The 17,359-nt window shown below is 38.9% G+C and overlaps 1 protein-coding gene across 6 annotated transcripts in view; it reads right to left on the reverse strand.

Moving 5' to 3' along the window:
- Positions 1-17,359, reverse strand: part of ypel1 (yippee-like 1) — a 36,889-nt gene that overhangs the window by 17,277 nt on the left and 2,253 nt on the right. The window contains exons 1-2 of one of the 6 annotated variants that reach the window (XM_055039328.1): positions 15,989-16,496; positions 6,809-7,093 (exon numbers count right to left, since the gene is read on the reverse strand). In XM_055039328.1, the coding sequence (XP_054895303.1) occupies positions 6,809-6,925 (117 nt within the window). In that variant the 5' untranslated portion in view covers positions 6,926-7,093; positions 15,989-16,496. Of the gene's footprint in view, positions 1-6,808; positions 7,094-12,385; positions 12,797-15,988; positions 16,497-17,359 lie in introns of those variants that run through there. The other 5 variants (XM_055039331.1, XM_055039326.1, XM_055039330.1 and 2 more) reach the window with 5 other exon arrangements.

Raw genomic sequence — 17,359 nt, forward strand, 5'->3', positions numbered from 1 at the left:
TGAAAAGAGAGTCAATTTTTGCCAAAAAACTCAGAAATTTGCAGGAGAAATTTTGAGATTAATTTCAGAAATTTATGTGGAAAATTTCCAAAAATCCCAAAACTTTCTACATTAACATTTTTTAGAAAATACATAATTGTTTTTATTTCTGAAATTCAAATAACATCGGTTTTATTTTTTATTAATAAAGGACCGATTAAAGTTGAAAGAGCTGTGAAGTACATGTTAGGTATGCACACTAAAGCTGAGGTCATTTTACAGAAAACTGAGTACATAATCCTATAACAATGGGAATTAAATTGGGTAAAAAGAGACAAAACAAAAAATTTTTTAATTTAAAATGTTTCAAACTGATATAATCTGACTGCTAGTCGCCACAACTTTTCACCCTTAAAATAGCAGAAACAACCAAGCCGTTTCTTCAAGTTTCAGAAACAGTTAAAAGAAAATGCATAATCGAAATGCCTTTTATGGAGGAAATAAACTCATACAAAAATTACAGTCCATATCAATTTAGCAAATATTTATGCATTAAAACTATTGTTAAACAAGGATGTTGCTCATCTTTTTGTTGTTCATCACAAGATTAAAAAAAGAATAAGATTCATTGTCAATTATTTTTCAAAACTAAGATTATAATATAAACAACTGATGTTGATGCAGTTTTGCTAGTTGCTTTTTCTTTTTAAAAAATTTGTAAACAACTTTAGGAGTTAAAGAAAGTCCTGAATTTTTTTCTGTGGAGTCGATAAATCACCAAATATTAAATCCAATAAACCCTTAAAAACAAATTTTGATGTTGAAACAGATAAAACATTTATTCTAGCTTGAATTAATTTTGATTTTCTAAATGGACATTACTTTTAGCCGTGATCCCAGAAGAGACCAGTTTGCCGTCTAGTTGCACAGGCAGCATTCCAGTCCAGTTTATTTACTAGTTTTAACCAAACTGGTGCTACTGGTGCTACTGGTTTTCTAGCATTCCTGTTCAGCTGATGAACCACGACAAACAACGTGGTTCTACTTTAAGAAACTGGAAAGACACAACTAACATGTTCTTATAGTTTAGGTTCACAAAAGTGTGTGTATATATAACACTGTGTAATAAGGGCTAAATTACAACATAAAACAGTGCAGTTGTCAAAAATAGCACACTGCGGTCAGAGGAATGTGCAACTGAGCACAATTTAAAAAATAAAATGAAATTTAAAAAAACACGGGAGTTTTTTTTCTGTAGACTCTCAAACAGCTAAACTTCCTTTGGCAGATGACATAAAAAGGAAACTAAACAAAATAATCACAACTGCTGCATTTCACATTAACATTTTTCTTTGCATGTTCTTGGTTTAAACAACAATTCATATGCCAGAAATGGCTTTTTTTTCTGTTTTGAAGCCCAGTCTTCAACTGGTAAGTACAGCTACATAATTTAGTTGAGATTTGCTGCAGCAACAATTTAATTTACCCCTTAGGGATCCAATAAAACTGTCTCTGCATAAAACACCCTGCTGCAGCCCTGCCTCGGCTTTTAGAGCAACAATAAATCCATGCACATCTGACCTGGACAGGTTAATTGAAGTGTTGATAAACATGGATGGTCTCTTGCTTTGGGCCAAACACAAATCACATGTATGATAAACAACAGACTTCAGAGATTAAGGCTGCATTCACACCAGCCTTGTTTAGTCCCTTTAAAAGGAGATTTTTAACTCAGTCAGATTCTTTTCCTGGTTCAGTAAAGGTTACAAACAAACAATCAAACTCTAGTTTGTGTTGAAAATCCGGTTTGTTTGGGGAGTGAACGTGTGAAAAGTCAATCGAACATAGAGCAAAAAGTGAACAGTAGCTGCATTTCTGTTACAACTGTATGCAAAACTTTGCTGATGTTCTGCTAATTTCAAAACCTCACCGCAATTTTGCAATTGTGGTACTTCCATTAAATAAGAAAAAGAAAGTCACAAGATAATAAGTTTGTTCATGCGCTAAGTCAATAAAAGAAAACATGCAGCGCCATCATCCTACAATCACTTCCTGTTTGTCTTCTTCGTCTTCTCCACCAGTAGTAACATCCGTCTGTTGATCACATTTTAATACAGCTGTTTGATCACTTCCTCGCTCAAAACATGCCATATTATTTTCAAAATTGCCATGTTTCCATTGAGCTAATATATTTTCGTTATTCTAATTTGTGCAATTATTATTCAGCTTCCGATCCACCTAAAAATCTCAGACTGTTTGGTTGAAATGAACACTGGTGCCATTTAAATGCATATGTCAACGCCAGTTGGACCGGAGATCGCTCCAGAAACAGGCATTCTGGGTAAATACAACCAAAACAAATGTGAAAATCTAAATGGCTTCTGTGGGTTTTTTTTTTTTTTACCAACGAGAGAACTGCTACGAACACTAAAATCTGACGCTGCTCTATTTTGTCTACATTTGCATTCAGTGTCTTCTTCAGAGATTTTCATGTTTTTTCCAGTGGTTCTTGGTTCATCGCCCCCACAGACGAGGAGCTGAGCAGATTTTTGAATCGTTTGACGCAGAGTGCAGCTGCACTGGTTCCAATGATCCACGCCTCGAGCTGATGTCACGTTTCTTCATTCAGCCACAGTGAGAACTGAAGTAAAACACAACTTTAAGCATGAGTGCCACAAACGCCACATAAGATTGCGTTAGTTTTTCTTTCACAGTATTTCAACATAGCCAAAATTCAAAGTTTAACAGTTCCTTAGACGTTATCGTGTTCGCCAAGTAAAGCAGTAACAGATGTTACAGGGTCTCTGAGCTGCTCAGTCTGCTTGTTTCAGACAGCTTCAGGTTTACTGCCATTAGACAATTTATTTTAGCTCAACTTACATAAATCACATACCAAACATCTTATAGACAACAAACGTTCCTTATAGAAGTAACCATGTTTTACCGCAGATACAAACTTGTGAATGCGTAATTATGGCAGCAAAAGTGCCCGTTACACACAGCGCAAAGAAAGTGAACTGCTCCAGTTGAAAATGCAACAAATATACCGGTAGCTATTTAGTGAGTCTACCAGAATATCAGCTGTGAAAACACCCATACCGGGGAAATGTTGAGAACATTTTTTTTTTCTTACTGCCATTTGGGTCTCCTGTTCTCTTAAAAACAGCCCAAAGCTTAAAAAAAACCCAGATGTTTTTTTTTGGCGTCTAGAAAATGAGCCGCTTCAAAAAGCTCAGGAATGTAACGTCACAAATCACCAGGCAACCCCGCCAGAGTTCCGCCCGTTACCTAGCAACCTGCCAGAGTTCCGCCGTTACCTAGCAACGGCCAGAGTTCTGCCCGTTACCTAGCAACCCCGCCAGAGTTCCGCCTGTTACCTAGCAACCTGCCAGAGTTCTGCCCGTTACCTAGCAACCCCGCCAGAGTTCTGCCCGTTACCTAGCAACCTGCCAGAGTTCTGCCCGTTACCTAGCAACCTGCCAGAGTTCTGCCCGTTACCTAGCAACCTGCCAGAGTTCCGCCGTTACCTAGCAACCTGCCAGAGTTCTGCCCGTTACCTAGCAACCCCGCCAGAGTTCCGCCCGTTACCTAGCAACCTGCCAGAGTTCCGCCGTTACCTAGCAACCCCGCCAGAGTTCTGCCCGTTACCTAGCAACCCCGCCAGAGTTCCGCCCATTACCTAGCAACCCCAAAGGAGCTCCAGCACGTCCGCTGGTTTTACTGTTGTACAATGGCTGCTAGAAAAAACAAGGTTGAATAAGCCAACAGATGTGTATCTTATTGCGCATCTGAAAACGGTTCATTTTTCTGGAAATGAGCCGTTTCGAATCTACCGGACCATGAGGTGTAAAACTGTCCTAAAAAAACAACAATGGGTTCTAAACTTAGAGAGATTAGACCTCTGATCCTGCTGAAAGGAGAGACGCCGTTGGGTTTTGGATCCATTTCCCTGCCAGCACCAACAATGTCTCTAAGTTACAGCAGGGAAATGGATTCTGACACAGACACAGCGAGCGTGCAGATTGATCATCGTTGTCATTTGAATAATCAGCTTAGAGCGTGGTGAGAGAGCAGCACTGGGGCGAGCGTGCTGTCAGGTTCCTACAATAACACAAAGGTCAGCGCTGCAGCTCCACCTTAATCTGATCACCTAGAAACTTTACTCACTTTCCCTCCCCAGCTGCCGATTCTACCATCAACATCGACCAGCTTTTCTGGGTTTGCGGCTCCAAACGTCAGTGAGAGGCCATCATTGTTTGGCCAATGGGAAACTCAATAATTCAAACGTCTTTAATAAACCGGGACACAGCAAAGAAACATTTGTGGTTCTCCGCAGGCTGATTGACGACTGGGCCTGACGGAGAACGCTGTGAATCCTGCTGCATCCTGCTGCATCCTGCTGCATTCTGCTGCCGTGTCACCTGAATGTTCAGTTTGTTGGTTTGTTTTTCCTCTCAGCCAGAGCTGATCACCAATACAGAGGGAGCCATTAACGACTGGGATTGGAAATTAATTGGCTATTTGAGGGTTTATTTTCTTCACAGGAGTAATATTTCATGAAAAGCCTGCAGAAACCTTTAAGTGGTCACAATTAGGGCTGAAACAATTTGTGACTAATTGAAGCAATTGACAACTAATTTAACAATTGATCAGTCGCTAAAGCCAGAGAGAAGCATCAGGGCTGAAATTACCTCCATCCAGGACTTGTACAGGTCCAACTAGGGTAGGGCTGAAACGATTAATTGAATTATTCACAATTAATTCAATTAATAGCAATTAATTGAATTAATAACAATTAATAATGATTAATTGATTATTTAAATAATCAACCAATTTAGTGATCAATTAATTGTTTACTGGAATTTACAGACTCCCAAATAGGATACTTACTGAAAGAACAAGCAGTAATTAAGCCAAAACTGTACAAAAATATATTTTTTCACTTAGCATAAAAAAATAGATACTTATGTTAATAATTATATTCGACCCAAAACTGCTGTAGTGGCAGTTTTAGCTTCACCTGGTTTAATTCTGTAAATAAACCTTCTGTTAAGCACTTTTTGCTGTCCAAACAACCATGTTAGCTATGAACTTGATGTTTAAACAGCAGAACAGGAAGTTGTGTGTGTGGTCAGTGGAGGTGTCAAATATTTATGGACTTTGGTTATTTTAGTTTTGGACAATAAATCTTGGAAACATCGTCAGTCTGGATTCTTCTGCACTGCAAACTAGTTTCTCGTGAAAATATCTTAATACACTTGAAATAAGACAAAACTAACTTAGAGTAACTTTTCAACAAGATACAGGAGCTTGATTTAAGTCAATAATTCCTTGATAATGATAAAAAGAAAACCATTTATTCCACTGGCAGATGATTTCACTTAAAACAAGACATTTTTCCCTTACGTGAAATAATCTGACAATAGAATAAGTACTTTTGTAAATCAATATCTATAAATTATTGACTTAAAACAAGCATGTATAGCTTTACTAAATTAGTTTGTCTTATTTCAAGTGTTCTAGGATAGTTTGTGTTTTTGCAGAATTGCCTCCCAACTAAAAGTCGGATCAGATTCCTCATGACTGTTCAGACAGCAGACGCTGTGAAAACAATCTGATACGCAACCAAATTAGTTCCAAATATGTAAGTGACTAAAACTGGGACTATTTTGGCGGATAAAACTCAGAAGGAAAAAGTGGAAAATGGTTTGCATTTAGGCAGAAAATAAATCAAATCAGAGCTTCAGTATGAAGACGCCGACGCGCTGTGACGGGCCTGCTGGACTCCATTCATTCATCGGTCCTCACATCACCACATGTCTTAAATTTTAGCGCAGATAAAAACAGCTTAGTTGTGTCACAGTGACCTACATCTCCCAAATCTGCTGCATCACACTTTCTGCTGTTATTTTTAGCCCGAAGTGAAGTGGCACCGCAAACAGTTGATGAGCATTTGAAGAGTCACATGGATGCATTGTTGTTGTTCTCCAGACGCTTTTGGACCCGAAGGCAGCAAACGCGGCTGTGGTGAGACGCGACAGACAGCTGCAAATTCCCTCAAGCTATTTTCCGTCAGTAAACGTTGACAGAGCAGCGGAGGAAGACCTGCGAGGTTCTTTTAGGGCGCGTTCACACCAGCTCCGTTTGGTCCACTTCGTTCGTTTGCTAGAAAGTTTGGTTCATTCACTGAATTCACAACCGCCTACAAACGTCGGTTTCAGCTTGATTGAAGTGAACACGGGTACGATTTGAATCCATATGTGAATGGCAAGCGGACCAGAGACCGCTCCAAAAGCAGGAGGCGGACTACAGCGCAATGCATTCTGGGTAAATACAACCAGTCTAATGGCAGGCTAAATCTGAAGCCACTCTGTTTACATTTCATGAAGGAAGTTGAACTCAGTTTCTTAATCAGCTGAAAATGTAACAAATGTTGCAACTTTGGTCTCCAGTGAACAGACTGTGAAGATCCCCCTAAAGGGTGAAAAATTAACCTTTTTGCACATTTTTTACCTCTAAAAATAACCAAAGCCCTTAAAAAAAACCCACCCCATCATGTTTTGGGCAAAAAGTTTAATGTTTTTCAAAAACCATCCACAATGCGACATCACAAACCAGGACCTTGCAATGGCTGCTGGAAATAAGAAGGTTGTACGACTGCAGCCATTTTAGCAGGATTTAAAGTGACAGAATAGGCAGATTGCACTATGTAGGAATGATTTTATGCAAAAAACATTATAAATTTTGTGTATCCCGTAACTGTTCAGGATACACAAAATCCCTGTTTAAGGAAGCGGAGCTTTAAACGAAGACGAACGGAGCAGGTTACCTTTGAGATGAGCTCGTCGTGGTTGGCCAGGTGCGCTCGGCAGTGGATGCAGCTGTATGTGCGGTGGCAGGATGGCAGGTAGGCCTGGAAGGTCTTCGACTTGGTCATCTTCACCATGTCAGTGGGGCAGGGCTCCTCGCTGGTGTCAGGGCTGGCACTGGAAGAGTTGCAGCTCTGCTGGACTTGCTGACAGAAGAAACACTGGAAGATGCAAGCAAAAGCCGTCGTTGTTGTGGAGTGGGTGTGTGGGACGCTCCACACAGACACCACAGGAGAAAATCGAGCCTGCGGAGGAGAAGCCACAGAGGTGAAGCGGTTAGTGGCGCGGTCTGCATCGGCTATTTTTAGCAAACATGATCCCGATTATATTTCCAGTAGGAACACGGCTCATTAGCTGGAGCAATCATTTGATTACAATCGTCTATTACATGATTACAATCGTGGGTTGTGCACAACGAATGTGTGGCCAAGTAACGAAATATTCCGACAATCAAAACGTCCCGTAATGTGATTCACTTGGTTGCAAACTCACTGATTTGCAATTTGTGACTGTTTTGTCCCAACGGACAGATAGCTGCAGGACGAATAAGTTTTCAGATGGTTTTGCTTCAGGTGAAGAATAAAAGTGAGGAAACATCAAATGCTGACATTAAACAGTCGACTGGGAATGATTTGAAATATAACAATAATGGACTTTAACAACAACAGTTGTTACTGGAGGATAAATTGTCCCAGTAGTCATTGCGATAAATGATAATATTGTTGTTTTGAGGACATTTTCAAGGCATACAATAATAGAAGATCACATTCTTAAAGATCAATAAACTTTGCATATAATTAGTCGATTTAGCCAAAAAATATATATAGACAAAACATGCAACGTTTTCAATTAAAAATCATTTTTTGTTGATAGATTATTGAGTAAATAAACATAAATCAGCTAAAGTTCCAGTGTTTCAGGAACTTCTGATCAATCATGGCGCTTCTTAAGAAATGTGGATGCTAACATTAGCGTTAGCGTCTGTGCTGCTGCTACAAGTTTTCCATTCAGATGCTAATTTAGACTTTAATAGCTTTGCTGATAACTTCTTTCAGCACAACAATAGTCTTTTCCGGCATCCAATCAGGTCGTTTCTGAAGCAGAAATTCACCTCAAATGGGTGAAAAGAAGCAGCTTTGTTTTTTGGGGGCATGTAGCTTGTGCATCAGATTTACTGGAGGTACCAGAAACGTGTGAATTCAACGGTTCTGGCCGTAAAAAAAAAAAAAAATAGCCTAAAGAATTTAAATAATTAATAAATTAAATATAAAGTTTACTGAATATTTTAGGAGAAATGCGGCGTTGATTTGCTGAGTCATGTTATCTGCTGGAGATGCTGATTTCATTTTCCAGCAGAAGTTGGCAGCTGTTCACTAAAAAGTACCGATAGCTGCTTTAATGACCATAAAATCTCAGTGGCAGACTCAGATATCTGTGACGGCAATGTACGAGTTTTACTTTTTGAACTAAAGAATTCTGTTAATACTGCAAAACTGCACACATGTGCAGCTCTACTTTAAAAACAACATGTAAAAAAACTTCTTTGACAAGTAACTTTTGTTCTATTTGTAGGTCTGCAGAAACAATTGCACGGCAGTTAAACAGGACAGACCAGAATAGTCGACGCATGCAGTTGTTGACAGAAAAGTCTCTGCAGGTGTTTCAACAGCAGCAGGAATTCACACAAAATGAAAATATGCTCCTACTGTGCTGCGGCATAAATCAAAGACGGCATTAATGGCTTTTAAAAAAGTATCAGTCCTCGCTAACTGACACCGAAAAGGTTTGTTCCTTTTTACACTCTGGTCTGCTCCCTTCTAGAAGCCCCTCATTCATCTTGTCAATGCAATTCTCTTTATTAATTGCTCTGAATCTGTCAGTGGTTTGCAGCCAGCACCTGCTAAAAGGCTCATCTGTCAAAGAAAATACTTGTTTCTGTAAGCATTGCTGTCTGTGTGCAGGGAAACTGCGGCTGATCCGGATCTGCTAGTGGAGGCTGAGCGTCAAGCTTCCAGAGAAAAGAGATTTGAAAATGTTTTTTTCAGCGTTAAACAATTTGCATTGCAAACAGCACAGGAAGTTCAATCATAAGTTCAAATTTCAGCCAAAAAGAAATTTTGAGATCTCAGAAATTTTCTAGGAGAAAAAAAAAAGTAGAAATTGTTCAGTTTGAAAAGTTTAAATAAATGACTTGATAAAATGTTTTAAAATCATGACATTTCTTGTATGATGAGATCTTGTTGCACTCCAATTACAATGTGATATTTTCATTGCCACTTTGGGGAAATATGAAAACAATAAATTCTGTCTGACCTGCACCGGAAAGTTATTTTTCCCCATCATACATTTAGCAGCAAGTACAAGAGATTGATTGGCAGCTGTAAGACCCGCCTCCTGTATGATTGATTGTTTTCTGCTTTTACTCAGGAGGCAATAGTAGCTTTTGAGATCTCAGAAATTTTCTAGAAAGGAAAAAAAAAGTTAATTTCTGAGTTTTAAATGTGAAAAAATTTACAATTGAAACTCAGAAATGTTTTTTGGAGGAGAAAGATCTTTTCACAGATCATCTGTCTCATTAAAAACTGTCATGTCAAGGTGACAGTTTTCACAAAAATGTGTAAAAATTATATATCTTTCATAAAAGTTATGTGATGCACTTTTAAACACACATACTTATTTATCTCCAGTTCCTTTTTTGCTAAGCTAAAGGTTGTCAAGAGTTCACTTTCACACACATTGTGTGTGAATGTCAGAGGCTGCACAAAGTGGAAAGGAAAACAGAAACGATGCATTTAAAACACACTTCAGCGACAGGAAGAGCAGCGTCGAGACAGAAGCCGGCAGCCGGACGACAAAAACAAAACTAGAAAAAAGGTTTCTTCCGCAGCCTGACAGGAAGTGGGTTGTGACGTGAAGCATGGCGGCTCTGCAAACACGCGTTTAGATGACAACATAAACACAGCGCTGGCCTCCCAGACGAGCCGTATTTACATAATCTGCACAGGTGCTGGAGGCATAATCCCTGCATGAAAAGGGCCAAATCCCCTCTGTGAATTAGCCCAGTTTAAACCCGCTGCCGCGTGCACGGCGAGAGGCAACCACACACACACTCACACACTCGCAGAGCGCTTTATAAATGTCAGACCTCAGCATCATCAACATCACTAAATGAGCTTTGTGCAGAAAGGAAGGGTTGTCCACTGCACATGCGAACAATAGCAGGTTGTTTTTCCCTCAACATGACGCAAACGCGCAAATATTTATTCAATTATCCCAGCAGAGATGGTTAAATACCGGAGCGTTTGTTTGTTTTGGCTTCTTCCCCAACAACAAACACGTTTAACATCCAACGAGGCGTCAAGAGGCCTGGCACGATGCATTTTACTGGACAATAAATTGTCCTGGAAGTTATTGCGATAAACGATATTGTTTTATGAGGCCGCTTAGAAGTAACAGTAATTACAGCAACACATAATCAAAGATGGATAACCTTTCAATGGGAATTTAACGCTGGAACTGGAAGCCATTTTAAATATCCAAACTAAACAAAAACAACAGAAACAACAAATGAAGTGAATCATAAAGTCTCTATAAATAAAATCATCCCTGAATAAAACAGCAAGGTGAGACCAAAACACCAAACTAAAGACAACAGGCCAACTTTTTAAAAAGAAGGTTTTAAAAATTAAATGCTTTTAATTACTTCATAATGTTAAAAGTCCTTTTAATGAGACCATTTAACAATCTTTTTCCGGTTCTGCCCCCACCCCCACCTGTTCCTGCATTTGCAGGTTGGAAAACTTAAAAACTTTTCCCCGTTTACTCCTTAAACCTGCAGCCTTTAACTTTTATAAAAACATGTCATATATTTGTTTAACGACAGTTTAATATGAGACAGATAACCTGTGAAAAGATCCATTTCCTCCCTGAGCTGAAGAATTGCATCGCTCCCGACCAAAAACAACCAATCAGAGCCAGGAGGCGGGTGTTAGGGCTGTCAATCACCTGATGTATTTGCTGCTAAATGTGCTAAAGTTGAAGAAACAACTTACAGTTACAGAAGAACTGTTTGTTTGTCGTCATCGGTTGCTATGCTAACTAGCCTTTGTATTCACCACAAGGTAATGAGGCTCTGATCGGACAATGATTTCAGGATTTAGATGATAAAACAAATTTTTAAGGACTTTTTCACATAGGAAATAATTTTCAATCCAACAGAAATAAACAAATAGGACTGTCTCTCTCATTAAAGTGAATGCAAATTTGTTTGTGTTTGTTTTAGCTGCTAAGAAAAAAAAAGGTTTACACACGTATAGACTAAAACTTATGAGAGTTCTTTGTTTTGATGCATTTAACGAACAAGAGGAAAAATATCTGGTTTTTATTTATTTGATCCCGATTCCAATCAGTGGCTGATTGATCGGTGCGTCGTTAAACACAAACAACGGCAGCTTGTTTTAATTTCCTCCCTGACTTCACCGCAGCCTGACTGGCTGATCTTTGTTCTGTCTCCTATTGGGTTACTTTAGTTCCCAACTGGACCCGGGTCAGTGTCCAGTTTCAAGGTTTTTGAGAGTTTACCCTCTGATCAAAGCAGCAAACCTCAAACGCTTGGAGCAGAGATCCACCAATCGGACGATTTCTGGCCTTTTGGGGACTTTCGCCAACATGGATTCAGTTTTTCACTGATTTCTTTTCTCCTAATGACAATAAATAATTTAAATGTCTAACATTTGCATTAGAACATTTCTGTTTTGACATAATGTTACATCACCACCATTTAGTTCATTTTTATGTAGAACAAAAAGCTCATAAAGTCAGAACATCATCCTGCTTTATGAGGCATTTACAGCCCAAACGTTATATGACTTGTTAGACAGAACAAATATCAGCCAATTCCAGTCTCTGGATGATCGATCAGTGCAAACAATAGGTCGTTTGTTTCCCCGATGACAGCTTGATATGACGCACACTTTATTCAATAACACCCAATAAGGACAAGTCAACAGGGGTTTGGTGACTTCTGCGCATGTAATAAGTTTCTCCTCTTTATTTTTAGCTTTTTAAATGATAATCTATGTTTCCCTACAACAAACAGATGAAGTAAAAGACCGAATAAGCTTTTTAGAAGGTGATAAACTAGTCATGTGCTGCTCATCTTTTGGTTGAATGCACTTCCTCTCCTTCTTATCAGGTCCGTTTTGTCTTTATGTGGCGTTTTCTTTTGCAGAATGATTAAAGCAGATAAGCTGAGAGGACTGAGGATCCCAGCAGGATCAGCTGATTATTCCAAATGAAAACAAAGAAGCGGCGCGCTGTGCCGCGAACAGGAAGACAAAAGACTCGCTGTCCTCTTCTGTTAAACATGACAAACAAATAAAAACAACGCATGCATCTTTTCCCCGCATCTCACAGGGAAAATCTCAACATTCCGCTCGTTTCCAATCCGCTTCATTCCATGTTTTTTCCGCCTCCAAACGAGTTTATCCCCAACAAAAGAGCTCGACGAAGCGCAACAGTGTGGCTCAGCTGCTTACCTTGTTTTCCTTCTTGCTTTTTGTTCTGACAGTGAACCCAACGCGGCACCAGAACCGAACCTCTCCTCACAGACTCATCATGAAAACAATGTTGGATCAACTCACCACCTGAGTCAAGATCTCGGTGGGGAAACTGCAGCCAGATGGACGTTGTTGTTGTTGTTATTTTATGCTAATATTGGTGTTTTTTTTTTCCTTTCAGGGTAAACCGGTGATTGTCTCGGTCCCGGGTTTCGGTCCACGTGTGATGCCGCCAGGTGGGAACTTATTGTTGCATCCACAAGGTGCCGACGGATCTCTTTCTCCCCACACAGGCTTTTGTTGTGCCTTTTGTGTGCGTAATGGACTGGCCTGGTTACTTTGGAGAGGGGGACGTCACCACGTGGGAGGAGAAGCGCGTTCCGATCGACGGCCAAATCGACCAATGGGCGGCCGCGTTGCCTTCACGCACCCATAGGATAGAAGACAACCGAATTTAAACGTTAAAACCCCCAAAAAACAAAAACAAAAAGCGGTTCTTTAAGTTAGTTTTTAAAGCTTTAATACTGATTTCTAGAGAAGCGGGGACTTTTTGTACAACTGTGATGTCCAAATGTATTGTAAAAATGTTTTCAACCAAAATTATTTGTTAATAAACCGCCGGTATTTACAGTATTAACAATAATAAGCTAGAACTAAGCTAGTCAATGGAAACACGGAGAGTTCACACAGCAAAATAGTGTGAAAACCCATAATTGTCCTTCAGTGAGATGCTTAAACCAAGACACTTGAGGAAAAAAAAAAAACAAAAATAACTATTTAACCTAAAAGCAGTCTAGTCCAGCTGCTTTAATGAATGTCTGAAGTGATAATAAATAAAAATAGCTAGCTGGAGTCCTCGATGCAGGGACGTTTGGTTCCTAATTAAATAAATGTTTAAAGCAGTATCTAATATAACAGTATGACTGTACTTAGTGAGTTAACGTCTCAACAGTTGAGCATCAAAAATAATCTGATCTATATTTAAAGTAATATTATGTTTTTGCCCACTCTTAGCTGGCTAGTAAGCTAACTAGCTGGAAAGATGCACACCAATGTCTGACGTAAGTTAGGAAACAGTTTGTAAAAATAAAATAAAATAAAAATAATAAAAATTTAGTAATTAACATTGTTTTGTTTGTGTTCAAATTCAGCAGTTTGTGACTTGAAACAAACTGCTGAATTTCCCCAAATTTCCCCAAAATTCCAGGTTTAGAAGCGCTTTGATTCTAGTTTTAATAACTTTTAATAAACAGATTTTTTGAGTTGTGAAGTGGAGCCGTTTGCTCTGGGACAATACGTTCTGATACAACTCGGTTCATTCCTGCCTCAGGGAAGTTTTGTCCTTCCTTTGACAGCCAACAATTTATTCATGCTCTTCTGTAACAAAATAGGTTTTAGATAGATGCCTGTGAGACCGGCTTGAATTGTCTTGGGGTGAAAATTTGTCAGTTTATCAGATTGACAGGCTCAGAAGCAAGATAAACACCTGGTGTTCTGTAAAACCAGGTCTTAAAATATGTGTGCACTGATTGCAGATTTTTGGCCGATCACTGATTTTTAAACAGCTTGACCAGCCGATTTAATTTTGGCCAAATGCTGATTTTTTTTCTTTAAAGTTGCAACAAAGTGATCTTTAAAACTTAAACTTTTTTTTTCAACTTAAACCTCAATGAGTTTTTATTAGAAAGACAAAACAGTAATAATAGTGCAGTGGAATGGCAGATATAAATGGTTTTCACTATTTTTAAACAGATAAAAACCTGAAAAGTGTTACGTTTGTATTCTATGGAAGCCCATTTCTGCTATTAAAAAAAAAATAAACAGGAAGTCATAATGATGAGTTTTAAAGTAATAACTCTGAGATTAAAAGACAAAATTTCAAGAAGTACTAATTGTGAGTTTTATCATAAGCAGGATAAAAAGTAATAATTGTGAGTTTTACTGTGATAATTATTACTAATTTAGTCATAATACCAACAATAAAAGTCAGTTGTGAGTTTAGTCAAAATTTGAGTGTTAGTCTGAGTTAAAAGAGACAATGTTAATTAAAACTTGTCCTGCAGCATGATGCTGCCACTACCATGTTTCCTCAGCAGCCTCAAATCTGGTCTTTGTAGAACAGCTGTGTTTATGTTGTGCTTAAATTACAAATTAAATAAACTATTAACAGGACAGGACTTTGCTTAGAGGTAACAAGAGTACAGGAATACAAATGCATGCCACATTTTTCAGATTTTTATTTGATAAAGCCTTTTAAAAATGGTAATATTCCAACTAGTGGAAGTAAAAATTAATTAATTACAGTAGATTATGATGCAAGAGGACAAAATGTGAAATAGTTTAACTTTTGGCAGACATATCTAACACATCCACAAAAACAGATTAAAAAAATCTCTACATTCATCCAGACTCTGAACACAAAGAGGAAAATATAAATATATAAATGACTGAAATGGTGTCGTTATTGCAGTGGAAATTATTTCCCATGCGGCGTGAACGCGCCACCAGCAGTAGGCGGCAGCGTGCAGATACCAGGATGTGTAAATAAATACAAGAAGTTCCTCATCCTTTCACTGACCGGTGAAAACATGAATATGAGTCTGACTCCTGGTTTGGTTCAAAATACGATCAATCTGGTTCATTTTTACTGAATTTGTTTAGAAAAAGATGTTTGTTAAATCTCATCAGGTTACGAGTTAATCAGGAGACAGATTAAAGAATAAATTTAAACAATTTAAAATGAATCAGAATAATTATCAAATATTTTCTAGAATACCGTTTTTTTATTGAAGCATCTTGGTTATTTACAGCAGATCAGCGTCATCCTGCCGTGACAGTTTAGAAACATTCAGAAATCAACATAAATAAATAAATAAATAACACCTTAAATGAAGCATGAACGTGACAGCCGACCTGCGGATGACGTCAGCGCGTCAGCCAAAACAACAATTCACCAACTGCTGCTATTTATTTATCGATTAATGCCCACATGTCTTTGTTTTTACTTGAACTCTCCTGTATTTCAATAGATAAACGTTGTAATATCGCAGGATGGATGAACGTAAACGCAACATTTGCTGCAGCTGCACGCCGCTGTGCGCGCGTGCGTTATGAAATCTGTGTTTTTGTCGCCGTGTTCACGTGACTTTATAACCTCCCCCCCCCCCCCACCACCACCACCACGTACCCCACGTAACACACAAAAACACACACCAAAAAGCTGAGATCCGCGTCTGCAGGACGCAATCTCCTGAAATGAGCCGCGCACTTGAACGCAACTCCAATCTCAAATTACAAAACGTGGCTCTTGGAAAGAAGGCGCTGCTGTAACCTCATCATACATGATGGTCAAGATTCAAAATGACACACAACAAAGGATGGAAACTGTTCTTCCGCACTTTTTGGTTGTAAATAAGCAAAAGATTTGGAGAGTTTCGTGCATCTAATTCTGCAGGATGCAGAAAGTCGTGCACAAATTTAGCGACCTTATGAATATTTCAGCGCATTCCTGCGCATTTAAAAGCGGATTTGGTGCAAATAACGCCGCGTCCTCCAGTAGGTCACCCTGCGTTTTGCACTTACCCCGAAAGCCGCTTCGCCTTCCCCCCCTTCCTCTCCTCAGACCAAAACAACCCGGCGGAGGACGCGCGTTTCTCGGCTCTTCACGGTTCCATGAATCCAGATCGGATCAGCTTAAAGCGCAAAAAACAAAAAGTCTCCTCAAACATCCGCGCGTCCCGTCCTGAAGGGCGATCCGTGGAAACCTGCGGGAATCTTCTGTCCCGGCTGAAGAATGGAGACCCATCCGTCAGAGGGGGATCATATTTTTGTTTTTAAATCTCCTCTGGATGCTTCTGCTGCAGAAATGAATGACGGCGGGCCGAGCGGTTCCGTCTGAGGCCTTATTTATAGCGAAAATCCCGATAATCTGTGCAGAGCGGCGCGTTTTGGTCAAATCGCGAACAGATGCGCAGCCATGAATCCAACTCTCCGGTCTGGGAGGGGAGGCAGAGAGCGAGAGGACTGCGGAGTGAAACTTGTCTGAAAAGTGCAGAAAAAGCTGCGTTTTATTTAATCAACTGATGCTGCGTTCAAGGGCTGCGGGAGATATGAGTGTCAAGAATCGCAAACAAGCTAAAAATACAAAAGAAGAAAAAAAGGGACAGAACTACGAAAGCACTTGACTGGAAAACAAAAAATCAGGAGTATCGAGTGAGAAAACTTTGTTGTTAAAACGATATTTATATTTCATTAAAACTAAAATGTGTTCTTTTAAATGTCGCTGTAAAACAGAATCCGCTGTTTTTGATTTCGTCTAGAAGAAAAAGACAATCAGACAGAGACATTTTAGATTTCACTGAAACAAGAAATTTTGTTGTCATAATGAGATGAGATTTGCTCATAACAAGCAATCTTTTCATAAATGAGAAACTGTTAAAAACAATTTCCGTAAGAAAAATCTGGTTTTCTTGACAGAACTCATCTTACACTCAATCATCGTAACAAGTTTTAAATCCCCTTGTTAAAACGAGAAAGTTTCCCATTACAACAAAATCCTGAATTTATTTCCAAATTCTTCAAATTTAGTGCTCCTGTACGGAATTCCATAAGTGCCAATAGTTTTCTGTACGTCTTACGTTTCAGAGGCATACTGCAGACTAAAACACTTGTATTAAAAAATTGTAAGATCTTTTTTTTTTTTTTTTTTTTCCTAATTCTTTTTTGCAGATGTACAAACACAAAACTAGTCCAGGTGGTTAGTAGACTGTAACTATGTTTAGTTTCCCTTTGGGATCAATAAAGTATATTCTTTTTATTGAATTGAATTAAACACCTCGCCTTTAAATTCTCAAAAATACTGAAAAACCTTCATTTCTATGTAAGCTGCTGACAACTTTTCTTTGGAGGTGATTATTGCTAAAAGAAGAAAACAAATTGAAGCTTTTTATAGCA

This window comes from Poeciliopsis prolifica, unplaced genomic scaffold (genome assembly GCF_027474105.1).
Source record: "Poeciliopsis prolifica strain line A6 unplaced genomic scaffold, Auburn_PproV2 SCAFFOLD014, whole genome shotgun sequence".
NCBI lineage: Eukaryota > Metazoa > Chordata > Actinopteri > Cyprinodontiformes > Poeciliidae > Poeciliopsis > Poeciliopsis prolifica.